This window comes from Pongo abelii, chromosome 13 (assembly GCF_028885655.2).
Source record: "Pongo abelii isolate AG06213 chromosome 13, NHGRI_mPonAbe1-v2.0_pri, whole genome shotgun sequence".
In the NCBI taxonomy this organism is placed as follows: Eukaryota; Metazoa; Chordata; class Mammalia; order Primates; family Hominidae; genus Pongo; species Pongo abelii.
The window spans coordinates 120,398,603-120,417,402 of NC_071998.2; the positions used below are offsets into that span (position 1 = coordinate 120,398,603).

General features: G+C 58.1%; 1 protein-coding gene across 4 annotated transcripts; it reads right to left on the reverse strand.

Moving 5' to 3' along the window:
* Positions 1-3,127: 3,127 nt before the first annotated feature.
* Positions 3,128-18,758, reverse strand: CRAT (carnitine O-acetyltransferase). Of its 4 annotated transcripts, none has more exons than XM_024252786.3 (15): positions 18,424-18,725; positions 16,737-16,877; positions 15,783-16,046; positions 12,185-12,303; positions 11,014-11,067; positions 10,401-10,566; positions 9,890-10,064; positions 8,518-8,696; positions 7,873-7,973; positions 6,545-6,664; positions 6,265-6,387; positions 6,029-6,164; positions 5,265-5,327; positions 4,332-4,469; positions 3,128-3,946 (listed from the first exon to the last, which is right to left on the reverse strand). In XM_024252786.3, exons 2-15 carry the CDS (start codon positions 16,764-16,766, stop codon positions 3,731-3,733), a joined length of 1,884 nt encoding a protein of 627 aa, XP_024108554.2. In that variant the 5' UTR covers positions 16,767-16,877; positions 18,424-18,725; the 3' UTR covers positions 3,128-3,730. The 4 variants fall into 4 exon arrangements, with proteins under 4 accessions (XP_024108554.2, XP_024108553.2, XP_024108555.2 ...); XM_024252785.3 differs by lacking the exon at positions 18,424-18,725 and adding an exon at positions 17,153-17,251; XM_024252787.3 differs by lacking the exon at positions 16,737-16,877 and having other exon boundaries at positions 18,424-18,758.
* Between the last annotated feature and the right edge of the window lie 42 nt (positions 18,759-18,800).

The window sequence follows — 18,800 nt, forward strand, 5'->3', positions numbered from 1 at the left end:
TACTCGGGAGGCTGAGGCAGGAGAATCGCTTGAACTCGGGAGGCAGAGGTTGCAGTGAGCCGAGATCGCACCACTGTGCTCCAGTTTGGGTGATAGAGTGAGACTCCATCTCAAAAAAAATAAATAAATAAAAGGCAATATCTGCAGGGAACAGGAAACTATAAAGCGAGCCCTGGCCTGGAATCATAGCTAAAAAACAAGGATCTGAGAGGTAGATTTAACAGCAGATGAGAGACAGTTAAAAAGGAAAAGCAAACTGGAGGGTGTGTCAGAAGACATCCCGGCTGCAGTGTGGAGTGGGAAAGCTACCGGGAGCAGCTGCAGGCACACCCGCCCCTGCTAACTCATCGCCTTCACTTCATCCACACTCACCTGCTTACCCTGACCCCACTCCATCCTGCCCAAGGTGCGGTGCTGGGCAGAAGCCCAACTCTTCAAGCCCTCAGAAGCCTCTTTGAAATATCCACTTTTCGGGGCTGGGCGTGGTGGCTCACGCCTGTAATCCCAGCACTTTGGGAGGCCGAGACAGGTGGATCACGAGGTCAGGAGATTGAGACCATCCTGGCTAACACGGTGAAACCCCGTCTACTAAACAAAATACAAAAAATTAGCCGGGCGTGGTGGCGGGTGCCTGTAGTCCCAGCTACTCGGGAGGCTGAGGCAGGAGAATGGCGTGAACCCAGGAGGCAGAGCTTGCAGTGAGCTGAGATTGTGCCCCTGCACTCCAGCCTGGGTGACAGAACAAGACTCTGTCTCAGGAAAAAAAAAAAAGTTCATGCCCGCTGGATGTACAGACTTTCCGGATCTACGTAAAAGCCACACGTCTATTTCTCTTGAATTCATTGATCTTATTAGGCTGGGCATGGTGACTCATGCCTGTAATCTCAGCACTTTGGGAGGCTGAGGCAGGCCTGAGGTCAGGAGTTTGAGACTAGCCTGGCCAACATGGTGAAACCCTGTCTCTACTAAAAGTACAAAAATACCGGGTGTGGTGGCACAGGCCTGTAATCCCAACTATTTGGGAGACTGAGACAGGAGAATTGCCTGAACCCGGGAGGCGGAGGTTGCAGTAAGCTGAGATCGCACCATTGCACTTCAGCCTGGGTGACAAGAGTGAAATTCTATCTCAAAAAAAAAAAAAAATTTATTACTCATTTAAATGTCAAATGATGTATTGCTCAAGATATACCAATTCAGAACAGCTTTTTTTTCACTTATTTTGCAAAAACGAATCACGTTTTTTGTCTGCATCACTGGCGCCAGAGTTTGGTCACCCCTGGAGCCCCCTCTGGGTCAGCTGACCCCGCTCTCCTGGGGCCACTGTCTTCGCTATGCTAGCCTTTAAGCAGTGCCTGTAGGATTTTATGCACAGCACTAGCACTAGAAATTTCATTCCAAGCCACAAGTGCCCCCGGCACAACGTTAAGTGCTGGTTTATCCAGACATCCAACACTTGAAAGTGTGAGGTCTCAGGAATTACCCCTAAGGACGAATGACAAAATCTTGTTTCTTTGCCTTTTTCCCCCACAAAGGACCTCTAGGGATTCCCTCTCACCATGATTGAGGTTGCTCAGATGCTGAATGCGCTCTCCCTGAACAATACTTGGTGGCTCCAAGGAATTGAGGGGGCTTCCATGCGATGGGGCCTATAACGCCGCCACCCTAAGGGGATGTCCCTCAATTCAGAAGGATAATTCTGGGGGAAAAAATCCAACCTTATATTCAGACCTGTAGGGTTCTTAGGCGAGTTTTGGGAATCCAGGGTGTCTGTCTGGCAGCCTCTTGACTGTCCGCTCTCCCCTCCCTGTCCTGCCCTGGGCTGGCTGCAGGTCCATCCCTGGCTGCTCATGCAGCACTCTGCCCTGCTGTGGACCCTGTTTCCTAGTGGTTCTAGTCACCCCCAGTGAGCACCCTGTTGTGTAGAGAGGAGCAGAGTCCGGGTGCTGGTCCAGGTGACGTTCTCTTCCAGGCCTGCATGTTTCCCCGGAGGCATCCCTTTCCCTGCCTCCATCCATTCCCCCCATTGTCTGGGCTATATACCTCCTGTCCCCTTGGGGCACTGGGCAAGTGGCTGCCCTCTCCCGCTGAGTACACCACCAATGGCCAGGCCTGGCAGGTCCCTGCGCCTGATTAGAGCTCAGGCTCAGCCCAACCTCCCTCTTTACCTGCTTCCTTGTGGTCCTGAGGCTGGGCGGGTTTCCACCCATAGCCTCCCTTTCTCTACCCCCTGCTGCGGGACACCTAGGTGGATGTGGTCTGGGGCTGGGGACCTGGCTCTAGGGAGGGGCTTCTTGGAGCCCCGGCCTAGAGGAGACAAGTGTGGCCCCTGTGAATCCTGCTCTGCCATTTAGCGTCCCGGTGACCTTAACCTCACTAAGCCTGCTTCCTCATCTGACAAATGGAGAAAACCAAAGGCCCCACTCTCGGGTGACTGTCCCAGCTTAGTCAGGTCACAGAGCCCTTCACTCAAAGGCCAGCCAACCTCCCCCAGCCCACCCTGGCATCCGCCCTTGGGGTTTCACACGGGCCTTCCTCACAGGCCAGTGTCGTAGTGGGAGACTCTCCCGTCTCCACAAACTGCACGCTTGGTTTTGCCAGGATGCCCTGCCTCAGCCATGGACACGGGGCCATGGGCAGGTATGTGGTTCTGCTCTGATGGCACCTGCCCATCCCCGAAGATGTCTGTCCTGGCAGTGGCTGGGTCTGGGGCAAGCTGAGCCTGCTGCTGTACTCCTACTTTTGCTGGGCTCAGTTGGGGGAAGCAGGATGACACCCTGGGCTCCTGGGTATCAGCCACATTCGTCAGCCCACCAGACCTGGGCCTGCTGGGCCCCACAGTCCCCTGGGGACTGTGTGTGTGCCCCTACCCACAACCCTTGGGACTTGGGAAGGCCCAAGCCAGAGGTAGGTGGGAAGCTGCTGGTGAAGGACGCAGCCCTGGCTGTGGTATGGTTCTGGACCCAGTGCCCCGAGGTCACAGCTGGACCTTGGCTCCTGGGCCAAAGCCCTCAAGCCCACCAGCTGCTTGGACACCAGCTCTCAGGCCCAGGGAAAGCTGAAGAAGGCAAGGCCAGGTGCCTGCCCCCCCACCCCCCGCCCCCCGCCTGCCTCTCAGCTGAAACACCTCTTCACCAACACAATTCCCCTTTATTGACGGCCTTGCACGTTACTATCATACAGCAGGGCAGGGGCAGGAACCAAGCTGAGTGGAACCAGAGGCGGCTCGCTAGCAATGCTATCCACAGGAACACAGCCGCCACGGAGGTCAAACCTCACACCCTGGCCCCTCGGCCCCAGACAATCCTGTCTCCAGGTCCTGGGAGTTTGGGAAGCAGGGTACAGATGCTGGCCTGGTCATGGAGATGGCAGGGAGTGGCTGGGGCTGAGCTGGTGAGACAAAGAGCTCTTGCCAGTCTCCTGCTCTGGAGGGCTGGTTCCCTTCCCCAGAGGAGGCACCGGTGGAGGACGTGCCAGGGGCCCGGGCCTAACGTCCTGCTCAGCCTCTGCACTCAGCCCCAGGTCGGGCCCTGGCAGGTGCTGGGATGACCCACGGAAGGCACTTGGCTGGGGCCTGCAGGCCCCCTGGAGGATGCGGTCCGTGACTCAGTAGATTTGGGGGGACCAGGGAAGAGGGAACCAGGGAAGGGGGAAGCAAGGAGCTGAGCCCTGGTGGGTGGCCCATCCCAGGGTGGGCTTGGCTGTGGCATTGGCAGGCCTGAGTCCTAGGGGCTCAGAGCTTGGCCCGGGGGTGGCTCTGCAGCAGGGCACGCATGTCCAGAAGCGCCTTCTCCAGGTAATGCGCCAGGCGGGCGGCGTTGGTCTCTGCGCAGCTGTTGTAGGCTGACAGGGAGAAGTTGATGTGGGCCTCCATGGGGTTATAGCAGACACCGTAGCCGTCAGGGACCACGGGCCCGAAGAACATGACGCAGTCTGTCTTGGCAGGGACCTGGGGACGGCAGGATGAAAGCTCTCAGCTCCCCTAGCTTGATGCCGCCAGCACTTCCCAGGCTGCCTGTGCTTCCGCCAAGACTGCAGGCCCCTTGTGGGCAGGGATCATGGTCTGTCCCCTGCTATATCCCAGCAACCAGTACAGGCTGGCACGAATCAAATGTTCCTTTATACCTGACCAGTGAGTCAGCGAAGCTGATTCTCCCATGAGGAGCACTGACCCCTTCTCAGCCTGCCTGGGCTGCAGAGAGGCCCCTGCCCCCAGCTCCTCCTCTGGAACTCAGCTGTGTTGGCATTGGGTCAGTGGGGCCTGTGTGGGCCACATCAAACTGCCAGTGGGTTCTCTGCCTCCAGCCCCCGGGGCACCTGGGGCAGTGGCTCACCTGGCTGGTGGAGAGGTGGAAGTGCATGGCGATGGCGTAGGAGGTGTCCATGAAGATGTCGGGCATGCTCACCAGGTCCTCGATGGCCTGCAGCTTCAGGCCCAGCAGGTGTCGATCAAAGGCCTCCCCGCGGATGGCCTGTTGGGGTGGGAGAGCCGTCAGGAGCAGGGGCTGTGGACCCCCGGGGTATCCCTGCCCTATTCAGCCTGTGGCAGTGCCACCTTTCGCAGGCACTGGCCACTCAGAACCACGAGACCAGAGTATTCTGGCCAGAGAGAGCCTTTGTTTCACAGATGGGGAAACCAAGGCTCAGGGAGGGGCGGGGATTTGCCCAGGGAGGCAGGAAAGTGCAGGGTTGTAGAGCAGGGCCCTGGAGCCGGGTGGCCTAGCCCCATCCTGGCTGCAGGGCCTTGGCAGGTTGCTTAGGTTCTGGAACTGTAGTGTCTTCATCTGTAAAGAGAGGTGAGTCCTACACTCCCCTCGCAGGGTGGCGGTGAGCTCTAAATGGACGTGTGCATGTAGCACAGTCAGAGCCTGGACACACAGGTGCTCAGAGACACAGCCAGGACACGCATCCAGACAGCCACCTCCTGACTGCAGCCCAAGCTGCTGGAGGGCAGGAAACTGGCTGTCTGCTGGACCACGTAAACCTAGCGTCAGGGAGAGATACCTAGCATCAGGGAGAGAGTGTGACCCAACGTCTAGGGCCCAGGCCAGCCCTGGAACTTGGAACCAAGGCAGTTACTGGGCCCAGGCTGGGTTTCTCCAACTTTAAAATGAGGATATTTGGCCGGGCACAGTGGCTCACACCTGTAATCCCAGCACTTTGGGAGCCTGAGGTGGGTGGATCACCTGCAGGGACGGACAGTCAGAGGGACAGACAGATGGCTGACACTAAGGGACAAGTGAGTAGGCACAAGCGGGCTCACTTACCCGGTCGGTGTAGCCTCGGTGGGCCTGCACGGCCTTCCGCAGCAGCTCCACCTTCTGGTGCTCCTAGAGTGGTGAGGGTCGGAGGGAGCTGAAGCACTGTCCCTTCTCTTCTGGCCCACCTCAGTAGCCCACCCCCACCCAGCACTAGATTCTGAGCTCTTTAAGAGGAAATATTGGGGCTGGGAGCAGTGGCTCCTGCCTGTAATCCCAGCACTTTGGGAGGCCGAGGCAGGTGGATCCCTTGAGGTCAGGAGTTTGAGACCAGCCTGGCCAACATGGTGAAACCCCGTTTCTACTAAAAATACAAAAATTAGCCGGGCATGGTGGCAGGCACCTGTAGTCCCAGCTACTTGGGAGGCTGAGGCAGGAGGATTGCTTGAACCCGGGAGGTGGAGGTTGCAGTGAGTCGAGATCACACCACTGCACTCCAGCCTGGGCAACAGAGCGAGACTCTTTCTAAAAAAAAACAAGAAAAAAAAAGAGCGAGTATTGCAACTGCCAACTCCTTGGTCCTCAGCCAGGGCCTGACATAGGGCAGTTGCTTACTGCCAATGAATAAATGAATGAACAAATGAATGACTCCCTTTTCCTCTTTGGCCCCCAGGAAGCTCAGAGCTAGATTCACGGCTCCAGCTTCTGTTAGATTCCCCGTGCCCACCATGGGGCTGGAATCCTGTAGGTGCTCAATTAATGTGTGTTGACGGAGTGAGCAGGAGGGAGATGGCTCAGGTCCAGCTCACCCACCCTTGCCCCAGACCTCTCACCGTGACGCTGGAGTCATCCATGGCCTTGACAAAGGCGAGTGAGTCCACGGAAGCCGAGCGGATGGTGTCGGTGCGGCCCAGGTGAAACATGCGCAGGGAGGCACTTTCATAGGTGGCACATGCCTGCCCGTAGATCCTGGTGGGAAATGGGGCTAAGCATGCCCCTTGGAGGTGGGCACCCCCTCCCCTGCCCCCAGGTCTCCTCCCTCCTCCATGGGCGGGCCACAGAGGCGCACCGGTAGTAGGCCAGCTGCAAAGCCATCTGGATGAAGGCATCTGGGCTTAGCTTCTCCGACTTGGGGAAGTCTTTTCCAAAATGGTGGAACACCATCACGGTGATGTCCAGGTCCTGGATCATGCTGGGGGTGTGGGAAGAGCAGGTGAGGAGCAGGCCCCGGCAGCCCCTGCCAACCTCACGGAGGGTCTGGGTGTCATGACAGCTGGCACAGGAGCCTCTCAAGCTCAAGGGCCTGGCCTCACCCACCCAGCACGGGGATGGCGGGGGCAGACACTTACATGCTGAGGTTCTGCTTGGCCTTCTCGATGTCGCTCTTGATCTCGGGGGTGATGTTGAACCGCAGCTTCTTGGGCATGGGCAGGGGCACCATGGGAGACCGCACAAGCTCGGGTTTCTTCCTGCACAGTAAATGGGGCCTCAGGCTCATGCTGGCGCCTCTAGAGCCTGGGTCCATTCTGAGACCAGGGTGGGGAGGATGGGTACCTGAAGCTGGAAGGGGCCGGCCCAGGGAGGTGTGAGTTTGTTCTGAAAACCACCCTCACTTCAGCTTTTTTTTCCTTTTTTTTTTAGATGGAGTCTTGCTCTGTTGCCCAGGCTGGAGTGCAGTGATGCGATCTCAGCTCACTGCAACCTTGGCCTCCCTAGTTCAAGCGATTCTCCTGCCTCAGCCTCCTGAGTAGCTGGGATTACAGATGCCCGCCACTTGGCTAACTTTTTTCTTTTTCTTTTGAGACGGAGTCTTGCTCTGTCGCCCAGGCTGGAGCAATGGAACAATCTCGGCTCACTGCCACCTCCACCTCCTGGGTTCAAGTGATTCTCGTGCCTCAGCCTCTTGAGTAGCTGGGATTACAGGCACCCACCACCATGCGTGGCTAACTTTTTTTTTTTTTTTTTTTTTGAGACAGAGTCTCATTCTGTCGCCCAGGCTAGAGTGCAATGGTATGATCTCGGCTCGCTGCAACCTCTGTCTCCCGGGTTCAAGCGATTCTCCTGCCTCAGCCTCCCAAGTAGCTGGGATTACAGGCACCCGCCATCACGCCCGGCTAATTTTTGTAGAGACAGGGTTTCACCATGTTGGCCAGGCTGGTCTTGAACTCCTGACCTCAGGTGATCCACCTCCCAAAGTGCTGGGATTACAGGCATGAGCCACTGCACCGCACCTGGCCTAATTTTTTTTTTTTTTTTGAGACAGAGTCTTGCTCTGTCACCCAGGCTGGAGTGCAGTGGCACAGTCTCCGCTCAATGCAACCTCTGCCTCCTGGGTTCAAGCAATTCTCCTGCCTCAGCCTCCTGAGTAACTGGGATTACCAGGCATGTGATACCATACCTGGCTAATTTTTTTTATTTTTTTATTTTTAGTAGAGATGGCATTTCACCATGTTGGCCAGGCTGATCTCAAACTCCTGACCTCAATTGATCCTCCCACCTCAGCCTCCCAAAGTGTCAGGATTACAGGCGTGAGCCACCATATCTGGCTGGCTTCCTTGGAAAAAACAGATTCCCAGGCACAAAGGAGAGTGATATTCCCCTATAAGTTGGTCTATCACCTGTGTGTCACCTGTCACTAGAAGCTGGGGAACTAGGTGAGAGATGTGACTGTACTCACGTGTACTCGATGACATAGTCCAGAAGGGTGACAATAGGGGGCCCCTCCGCTGCAGCATGCTCGTACACAAGCCCACAGGAGCCATCTTCTGCCACGATGAACTGTGGAAGGGAAGGGAGACCCCAGTCAGCCCCAGGGCCCTGGGGGGTGGCCCCTCACCCAACCACTCTTTGGTTGAGGCAAGGGCCTCTCTGAAGCCATCTCAAGGGGCTATGCTGACTTATTACTGTTATTAACAATAGCTGACACTCACCAGGTGCCCTGGTGTGCTAAGCACATCCCATGCTCAGCATGCCTGACCGAGTCCTTCAAACTACTCTACCGGTGAGGTCGACCATCACCCCATTTTACAGGTGTGGAGAGGGATTGTTGTGCCAGGATTGCACTGGTGACCCCGGATCCCAGGTTCTCTGTGAGGCGCTGAGGGGGTGTGCTGGGGGTGACAGCGGTTTCCAGGCCAGAGGCAGGACTGGTGATGACAGGCTGGCTGCCTGGTAATTACGGCAGCGTCCAGCCTGCTGGCTTCCTGCCTGCTTTACAAGCTAGGAGGCTGGGGATGCAGGGCCGGGGAGGGGCAGGAAGTCCCGAGGCCCCGGAGGTCCTATTCAGGTGTGCGCGAGTGGGCGAAGCCCTGCCGGGCCTCACCTGCAGCGTCTTGTCGAACCAGCGGTTGCCGCTGTTGAGCCTGCTGCCACCCCCGTGCAGCATCTGGCCTGCCACGTGGCTGCGGTACACGTCTTCTGAGACCCTGGGCATGGGTGCATCTAGGCACACGGTGAAGATGCTCTTCTGGATGGAGCGCACGGAATCCCGGTTCACCTTGTCTGCAGGTGGCATGGGGCGGGGAGACGCAAAATGGGGTCTCAGGGTGTGGGAGAGATGGACCAGCCCCTCCGCAGCCTCCTGCCCTGGGCTCTTCTGACCCATTTGTACCCCTCTGGGATGAGGAGACCCCCACCTCGCTGGCCCTCCAGGGCATTCACCGAGTGCAGGGTGTGGGTTCAGAGCTTCGAACTCAACAGGGCCCTGCAGGCCCACAGCACTCCTCGAGGCAGGGCCCAACACCTGGCCCACTTTAGACAGGAAACTGAAGCCCAGGGGTCACACGGGAGCTGGTGTGGCAGCCGGGGATCCCACACAGGTGGTTTGACTTTGGGGTCAGTGCCCCTGAGCAAGACATGCTTTGGAGGATTGCTGGTGCTCGGGGGCACAGGGGGCGTGGAGGCAGGTGGGCTTCTCAGCCAGAGGACTTGGACTCTAATCCTAACTTGCTATTTAGCTGAGAGAAACTACCCTAACCATGAGGTGTCCTCAACTAGGACACGGGGCCCACATTGCCTGCTGCACGTTGAGAGAATGCAGCGGGAAACATGGTTGCCCATGGCTGTGCAGGGCCCAGCATGCCAGGGGAATGTTGGGAAAAGGGCTTGTGGGCTGCCTGTATAAACTGGCCATAAAAATGTGGGACAATAAGTTGTGGAAAAGCCAGAAGGGGCCACGGAGGAGGAAAGCCTACTAATTGCCATCATGTTCCCATGCTCAGAGTAAGACCCGCTCTCCTATCTGTAAACACTGTGTTCAAGGAGAGACACTCCTTTGAAACACTGGGAAGTGGACAGACGTGCAGGCTCCTAGTAAGCCCGCTCCCACCAGCTACTCTCCGATAAGTTAAAGACACGCTGTTTGAGCACAAAGGAGATTCATTTAAACTGCTGTTGCTATAGATTATGCCTTCTATGACACACTGCCTCCCTTTCACTGTTTCGCCCTTAAACATCTGCTTCCTAGATCTAAGTGATTGCACTCAATAAATAGTGTGGAGACCAGAACTCTGCGCCTTTTGCAGCCTCCATTTTGCAACTGGCCTCTGGCTCCCACCTTTATGAACTCTTAACCTGTCTCTTCTCATTCCTTTGTTGCCAGCGGACTTTGGGTACCCTACGGGTAGTGTTGAGGCTGGTCCCCAACAGAGGAAGAGGCCTGGGTGTGCAGCCCCAGCACGGCCCCCAAGAGGCACCTTTGATGAGGGTGTTGTATGCCTTGGCCCAGGAGTTGCGGTGGTTGGAGGTGAGGATGCCCACAGGCTCCTTGTTGGTCTGTAGGGATGAGTTCCAGATCTTCTCCAGCTGCACAAAGATCTGATCCGCAGTGAGGGGTGTCCCGTCACTGTGGTACACATCCAGCTCAAAAAACTGTTGGGGCACAGGCAGGTAAGAGGAGGGAGCTGAGTGGGGACCTTAGGCTGAGAGCAGCCACCTCCCCACACCTGCCTCCTCCTGGCCTTGGAGGGGATGGAGTCAGGCCAAGGGTGAGAGGGGGAGGAGGTCCTTGGATCACCCTTCTGGGCTGGGCAGGCCCACGGCCCCTCCTGGCCTCCCTGGGCCCCCAATAGAGAAGCCAGGGGCACCCATTCCTGGGGCACGTGGGCACGTGTGCTGGGGAACCCCAGTGGGGAAGCCGACTGAGGCCGTCCTGCTGTACTCCTGCAGCAGGGCCAGGACTTGTAGGTGTGGGTGGGGGCCACCCACCTGGTAGTTGTGTACCACGGTGATGTGCGTGGGAGGCTTCTTGGTCTTGCTGAAGTTGCTGACCGTGTCCTGCTTGGGGCCCGGCACTCGGCAGGAGGACAGGATCTGATAGTACTGGTTCATGCACAGTGGCTTCCCCCCCAGGTACTCCACGGGCAGGGTCTCGCTGCGGGGCAGAGGGGCAGTGAGGGCGCCACTGAGCAAGTGAATGGGGAGGAGAGCAGGGTAGACAGGGACCTGCTAGGTACTGCTGGGGGCTCACACAGTGTCCCTGCTCCCCCCCCAAGATGAGCAGGACACCTCAGGGCTGCGCTGTGGGCAGGGGGCTCGCTTTCTGCCCCAGACGGGCCCTGTTCAGAAGTCACCTAGAAACTCCCTCCCTTCCCCTCTCTGGGCTTCGGTTTGTCACAGGGGAGATGAGGCAGCGAATAAAACTCTGGGGTCCTCTTTAGCTGGGATGGGACAGGGTCACCCACCAAGAGGAGATTCCAGCAGCTGGAGCAGGGCCCAGGGCCCAAGCTGGCATGCCGGACCAGGGCTGGGGTCAGAGGTGGCTGTGGTAATTAGGCAGGCCTGGGCAGGTGTGGGGCTGGGCAGGGGTGGGGATGCTCACTTGTCAATCATGATCTTGAAATCCAACACACCCTCAATGAGTTTGGCAGCAAATCTGGAAAGATTGATTAGAGATTAGAAGCTGCATGGACACCGAGGGAGGCCCCGGGCTAGGGACACCTGCTTGGGGAGCGGGAGGCCTAGTCTTCCATCCTCCCTCACCGCTTCCAGAAAGCCCTGGAGTGCAAGGGAGGGGCCTGCGAGTCCCAGCTTGCCAGCCTGTGTGTGCTTCTTCATAACCTCTAGAGGGAGCATGGTCGGGAGGGCTCGGGGAAGTGCTGGTGGCCAAGGGCCTAGTAGGACTTGGGTGCTGGTCCCCTGCAGCTGGAGTGTGGCTTGGTTAGGGGTCAGTGGGCTGGGTCTACCCACAAAGGGCCTGAGCTCCTGAACCACAGCCTAGAATCTGGAGGGGGTGTCATCTGCTCTGAAGCATCGGTTCTGGAGGCCCCGGGCCCCTGGGGTGGTGTGAATGGGAGAGCAGTGGCTCCGGTGTTCCCTCCACTAGGTCCCTTCCCCACTCTGGGCCTCTGTGTCCCCCAAGCCGCCTCCCTCCCAGGGCTGTCTGGCCCATGGCAATCACCCTCAATGCTTGGGGCCGCCCCTGGATCCCACCATGGGGACCAGTGGCTGGAGTTCCTGGGCCTGAACCCTGGCCCTTCCCAGGGTGCCCTGGTCCCTTTAAGAGAAGCAGGTGGCGGCAGCCAGTGGCTGGTCCTTGGGCAGGATATCCTTGTCACTGGTATTTTTATCTCTGGTAGGACTGGAATAGGGGCTGGGGCAGGTGACCTGGCCGAATGTGGAAAAGAGGACTGTGTACAGAGGTCACCCCTGTGGCTAGCTGAGGAGAGTGGAAAGGAGAGGTGAAGTGCTAAAACTGGGGTGGAGGAGAAGCCTCAGGTACGGAGGAGGATGGGGCCTCCGTGAAGATGTGGTTAACAGCCATGAGGCTTTAGAGCTGGAGAGACCCTGCTTTCTGAATGGGGTCTTGGGCAGCTCCCTTCCCTGCTCCGAGCCTCAATTTCCCCATTTGTAAAATAGGGAGGATGCTCCCTACTTCATAAGGCTGCTTGTGGGGCAGAAAGATAAACAGGGTCAGGGCCCCTCCAAGCCGCTGGGGGAAATGGACTCGAGGGGCCCGGCTGCCTCCCGGCCCCCTAGCCCCAGCCACTCACCGGAGCTGACCCTGCAGGTCCACGAAGTCCTGCTTAGGCAGCATCACACCTGGGCTCGAGCAGATGACCACAGGCTGGCGGTACTGGAGGTAGGCGGTCTTGAGCCACCACTCAGACAGCTGGGAAAAGGGCCAGAGCCTGTCAGGAGGGGTGCATGGGCCCTGGTGCCCCCTGTTCCCCAGGGCTAGGGGACCTGGTTGGCCCCCATGCCCTCTACCTGGCTATGGAGATTCTCAAAGTAAATGTTTAGATCCAGAACCCACCCTCCCCACCCTACACCTTAAACCCACCAGCCTCTTCCCTTTAGCCCGAGTGATCAGTATTAGCCAGATCAATCAGACGCTGCTGCTAAGAAAGGATGTGAAAGAAAGATCGGGAGGAAACCTGGGGTGTGGGGAGGGGCAGCAAGGTGAATGAATTCTCTCTTTTTTTTTTTGAGACAGGGTCTCGCTGTGTCACTCAGGCTGGAGTGCAGTGGCGCAATCTCGGCTCACTGCAAGCTCCGCCTCCCGGGTTCACGCCATTCTCCTGCCTCAGCCTCCCGAGTAAGTGGGACTACAGGTGCCGGCCACCACACCCAGCTAATTTTTTGTATTTTTAGTAGAGACGGGGTTTCACTGTGTTAACCAGGATGGTCTCGATCTCCTGACCTCATGATCCGCCCACCTCGGCCTCCCAAAGTGCTGGGATTACAGGCATGAGCCACTGTGCCCGGCCTCTCTTTTTTTTTTTTTGAGACAGAGTCTCACTCTGTCCCCCACGCTGGAGTGCAGTGGCGTGATCTCAGCTCACTGCAAGCTCCGCCTCCCGGGTTCACACCATTCTCCTCCCTCAGCCTCCTGAGTAGCTGGGACTACAGGCGCCTGCCACTGCGCCCGGCTAATTTTTTTTTTGTATTTTTAGTAGAGATGGGGTTTCACCATGTTAGCCAGGATGGTCTCGATCTCCTGACCTCGTGATCCTCCCGCCTTGGCCTCCCACAGTGCTGGGATTACAGGCGTGAGCCACCGCGCCCGGCCAGGTGAACGAATTCTCATCCTACACATCCTCTGTCAATGACTGTCGTAAGTTAAATTAAAATGTGCGCCTGAACAGATAGACAGGAAAAAAGGGAAGGGTCTACAAAAACAAAGTCCAATGAGTGACTTTTTTTTTTGAGACAGGGTCTCACTGTCACCCAGGCTAAAGTGCCATGGTGTGATCTCGGCTCACTGCAACCTCCACCTCCTGCATTCAAGCGATCCTCCTGCCTCAGCCTCCTGAGTAGCTGGGACTATAGGCGCGCACCACCATGCCTGGCTAATTTTTGTATTTTTTGGTACAGACAGGTTTTCACCATGTTGGCCAGGCTGGTCTTGAACTCCTGACCTCAAATGATCCACCTGCCTCAGCTTCCCAAAGTGCTGGGATTACAGGCGTGAGCCACCGTGTCTGGCCCAATAAGTGAGTTTTTGACCATCCCCAGCAGAGAATTGTCCAAGGAGGCAGGAGACCGGGGTATCAGAGCAGCCTGAGGAACCTGTGGCCTTGGGGAGTAGATACCCACTTTGATCTCAAGGTCAGGGCAATCTTGAGGGGATGCTCCCTGCAAGGATGAATCCTTATGCTAGTGACAGGATGTGGGTGACACATCTTTACTCTCTGCCCTGATGGTCTGTCCTCTGTCTAGGGGGTGGGGGTCTCTGGGCACCAGCCAGGGATGTGGTATTAAAGGCTCCATGTCTAGCGCTGCGCACACTCCCAGGTGACTGTCACCCTGTGTCCTCTATGCTGACTGCAACACCCACCCTCCCCACACACAGCCAGTACAGCTTTCTCTGGCCTTCCACCCCCAGAGACCGGGGCCCACCTGCACCCCCTCAACCCGTGGTGAACAGCAGCAGGATGCGCCTCTTCATCACAGGCACTCCCCTGCAGCACTGGGCCACTAGCCTTTGGCAAGGGGTGAGGGGGAGGCGACTTGTCCCCAGGTTGTACAACGGGTGACTGGTAGCCCCTAAGAACTGGGTCCCTGAGTCAGTCAGACCTTCCTGTGTGGCCGAGGGCTTCCTTGAGAGCTGCTGTGTGGCTCTGGGCTTTTGGGTCACCTCTCTGGGCCTTAGTTTTCCTCATCTGTAGATCAGTGAAGGGCAGACAGGAGCTCCCTTCCCTTGGGGAAACAGCCAGGGGCCTGTACTCCACTAGGGATCCCAGAGCCTCTGGCCAAAGCTTGGGAGACCAGGGGAGACCCCGCAGGTATGGGTACTCCCCCAGCGAGAATCTGCCAGGTGGTGGCGGAGACCCATCAGTGGCCCCGTGAGAGGAAGGAGGGGTGCCCCCACCCCTTTAACCAGGAGCTTCTGTTTGAAGGAGTCCCAGGCTAAATGAAGTTGGAAAACCACCAGCCCCCAGATGCTCTAAGGACCTTTCAGGGGAAGCATCTTGGTTCTGGAGTCCAAAGTCCTGACCTGACCAGTCTCAGCAAATGTCCACAACTCCCACCTCCTGTGTGCAGCCCCCCAGCCTCCGCCAAGCCCCAGGGCTAGAGCTCTACCTCCCCTCCCCATGGCACCCCCTATAACACAGCATTTTCCAGGGCCGGACCTGCTCTGGCTCTCCCACAGGCAGCTTCTCTCTCAGGCAACCCCGACTTGGCAAATTCCACCCGTGCCCCCACCTCATTGGCAAGTGACACTGGCACTGCCTCCTAAACAGTCCTGGACCTAACGACTCTCCCTCTCTCCCATCCAGTGTCAGACCCAGGCTGCCACAGCTCCCTGGGGGTGATGTCACCCCTCCCCCTCGCCTCTGGCTCCCACTCTGCCTCCCTCCCAGCAGCTGGGCCACCTTTTTTTTTTTCCCAGAGTCTTGCTCTGTCGCCCAGGCTGGAGTGCAGTGGCACAATCTCGGCTCACTGCAACCTCCATCTCCCAAGTTCAAGCAATTCTCCTGCCTCAGTCTCCTGAGTATCTGGGATTACAGGTACCTGCCACCACGCCCAGCTAATTTTTGTATTTTTAGTAGAAACGGGGTTTCATCATGTTGGCCAGGCTGGTCCCGAACTCCTGACCTTGTGATCCGCCCGCCTTGGACTCCCAAAGTGCTGGGATTACAGGTGTGAGTCACTGCATCCAGCTGCCACCTTTTTAATCTGTGTATTCAAGTATGAGATACAAATCGAAAAGCACACGAAGCATTGGTGTAGACACATTTTCCAAACTGGGTACACCTGTGTCACAGATCAGACACAGAACCTGGGCGATCAGTCACTGAGTGACACGTATCCCCTGCCTGAGGCTGTCCCACCGAGCACAAGGGCATCTTCTATCTGGTTGTACCTGCTGTGCACCCGACTCCTGCCTCTGTCCTGGAACATGAAACCTTGTCCACAACCTGTATCCTGTTCATTACCTTTCTCTCCTCCCTACTTGAATGTCAGCTCCAAGGAGCTGGTGACTGTGTCCTTCTTGATCACCCAGCACCCTGCCAAGTGCCAGACACAGAGTATGTGCTCACGAAACTCTGGGCGGCGAACTAAAGGCCGTGCCAGAGCAGTGGGCACTGGAGAACTGTGCATGTGCAGCCAGCAGCAGGTCACAGTGAGGACGCCCTCACTCACCCAGTTCTCCGTCTTCCTGGCCCGACGCTCCAGCCCCTTCTGCAGGCGCTCTCCTACGCCGCCTGAGGCCTGAAACTCATCCACCAGCTGCTTGGTGTGGGCCCACTCCTCCTCACTCACGATAGGCTGCAGCGCCTTCAGGTAGTGGTCCAGGGACTGCTGGAGAGGGGGCACGGGCAGCCGTGGCAGTGCATCCTGGTGTGCCTTGAAGCGGCCGGAAGCCTTCATCAAGGAGGAGGGCTTCAGGAAGCCCAGAGGCTTCACCTGCAGGCAGCAGAACATCCTGTTCATTCCCTCCCCGGCTCTGGAGCCCTGGCAGCCCCAAAGCTGTAGTCCTGGGCACTTATGTGCCCATCCCTTGGGGGCAGAGACGGCCTCTTGGGTGGGGCTGGCCCTGGCCTCCCAGCCCTAGAGCTCTAGGTGTCTCCGCCTCTCCGGGGCCTGGAGATGCAGGTAGGGATGGGGGAGGGTGGGGTGTGGCCATGGTTCTTAGCAAGGCTCAGGGGAACCAAGTCAGGATGAATGGCACTTTTGGGGTGGCAGAGGTCAGGGGGACCGCCCACCTGTTGGGTTGCACAGGCCCCTCCTTTCTCACCCTGGAAGAGGAGCCAGTCAGCAGAGTGGTGACTGTCCCTCTTGGAGGTCCCCACCTCCTTTTCTCCCACCCTTTCCAGGTTGAGAAACAGAAGGGAAGAAGAGAGAATCACAGAGAGCCAGACAATGGCAGCACCTTCGGGTGAGGGGCCTTGGGCTTCCTCCTGCCTTTAAGATGGGGCAGGGGTGGGGTGAGGGCAGTGCTGTGGCGAGAGAGCCGGGTGGCCTGGCATGGAGGGTGAGGGGCAGCAGAGAGAGAAAGAGAAAGTCTGGGAGGCCCTGGAGTGCGCAGAAAGAGACAGGAGGGCCCGAGGCTGCTCTTGCAGTGGGCAGGCGAGCGGCAGGAGCTCTGTTCCGTACCTTCTCTCTCTGCTGCCCGTCCTCCTCCATGGCAGGACTGAGGTTCCGGGCCCTGTCTGTGTGCCTTGGCTGGATCTCTAAGCCTAACTGTGCTACAAAGTGGGTGAGCAGAACCTAGCCAGAGGCAGCCACTTGCCTGGGCTGGAAAGAGAAGACAAGAGCCAAGATTCAGGGGGAGGCAGGTGGCAGTGGCGATGGCTGTGGTGGCATCGGGGGTTGTGGCAGTGGCAGGGGAAGCTCCTGGACTCTAGAAGCTGCTCCACCCTCCCGAGCTCCCAGAAGTAGAGGAATGGGGAGCAGGTGAGAGGGCTAGTGGGGGGGCATTCCAGTAGAAGGGAACCTGGAAAGTTCTTTCCTTTCTTCTCTGCATGGGCTCAGTGCCAGGGAGTCAGGCCAAAAGGTAATAAAAAATCCACCTGTCAGAATCTGCGAAGATCTTTTTGATGAGGGAAAACTTGGCTGGAGGACAGAGACTGCCTGGCCGCTGAGGTTACACCACAGCCCTGGGATCGGTCCTGAAATTAGGGTTGGTGCAAGGGAGCAGACACCAGGAAAAGGCCATCAGTGGATGGGACAGCCAGAAGCCCTGCCTATTTCCTGTTTCTCTCCAGGACTCCTGGGACCCATCTGAGCCATCCCTCTACAAACACTCATTTTTTCCTGAGCTGTGGCTCATTCAGCTAGGGTCCAAGAGTGGAGGACTTTTGGTATGAAAAATAAACCAAAGGACGCTGGGATTGGGCTGGATTTGAGTGAGCGGGTCCAGGGGACTCTGGGCAAGTCCCTCCTTGCCTCAGTTTCCCTGCAGGAAAGTAACCAGGCCAGTCGGATGGTCCTGGAGGATGATCTAGAGGCTGTTTGTGGGATGGATGCAGCTTGAGAGACAGTGACAAGGGTGCGGTGGAGGCTCAGGGTGTTGCAACACCTAAAAGAGCCTCTAAGCCTGAGCCTGGATGCACCCTCCGCAGCCCTCTGGCCCCGTAGTGTGTGTCTGAGACAGAGTGAGACACCAGCAACATATGCTTGGATCAGGGACGGAAGGGACTGAAATTAGGCTAGCATCCGGGCTGCCCTCCGGGGAGGACTAAGGGGTAGATATAGCCAGGATGGGGAAGGGGGCTAGAGGGGAGGATATAGCCAGGGTGGGGAAGGGGGCTGGAGGGGAGGGAGATCATGGGGCTGCCACCTGCCAGTTCTGAGGCCTTTCTAGCTTGATGCCTCCACGTGTTTCTCTGGCCACACACAATTCCCCAGAGACCATCTGATAAACCAAAGGAGTCTGACCAACTGGACAGGGTCGGAGAAGTGGCTCTGGCCTAAGCGTGCGACGGCTGTGTGAATCGGAGAATAACTGGGAGAGTGAGCTAGGGTCTGGACGCTCCTGGTCTCTCTCCCCCACCGGCCTGTCTCTGGGTCTAAGGGTGGGGGTGCTAACTGAATCCGGGGTCCCCCTTGTCTTTCCCGGGTCGTTGGAATCGAATGCTCCAGGACGTGGGTTCAATCCCGCTTCTGACCTCGCGCCCCAATCTCCTGCTCTGCCAAACCTGGGACGCCCACCTGACCCCACCCCATCAGCTGGAGGCCGGGTCGGACAGCGGCCGCAGGACGCGGTCTCCGTTCCCGGACGCAACCACACGGCCCGCCCACGCCGTCCAGGGCCCTCAGGCCCGGGCTCCTCCGCACTCACCACGGTCCTGGCGGCGAAGGCTAACATCTTCGCTGCCCGTCCGCGGACACGCAGTCCGCTCCGCCCCACACACCGGGCAAAGTCCGCGCCGCCGCCGCCGCGGCTGGGGTCGGTGGGTCCTTGCTAGAGCCTTCGGGCCAAGGTCGCTGAGTTACCGCCGCCAGTCGGTAGAGGCAGCCCCGCGCCCACCCTCTCTGGGCCGGGCGGGCTGCGGGCAGGCACCCGGAGAGGAGGACTCGCGAGGCGGGGCCTGGGCCGGTGGCGGGCCCCGGGCGGGCAACGGTGCCCGGGAGGTTGGCTGTGGGGCGGGGGCGGGGCATCGATGGGGCGGGGTCTCCTTGGGGAGGGACAGGAGGGGCGGGGACGGAGAGGCGGGG

Coding starts and splice junctions, on each gene's coding strand:
- CRAT (XM_024252786.3), bottom strand. CDS start 16,766: ATGGAGGAGGACGGGCAGCAGAGAGAGAAG. Junction 11,068..12,184: donor GACCTGCAGGGTCAGCTCCG/GTGAGTGGCTGG, acceptor CAATCTTTCCAG/ATTTGCTGCCAAACTCATTG. Junction 6,665..7,872: donor GACTATGTCATCGAGTACAC/GTGAGTACAGTC, acceptor TTTACTGTGCAG/GAAGAAACCCGAGCTTGTGC.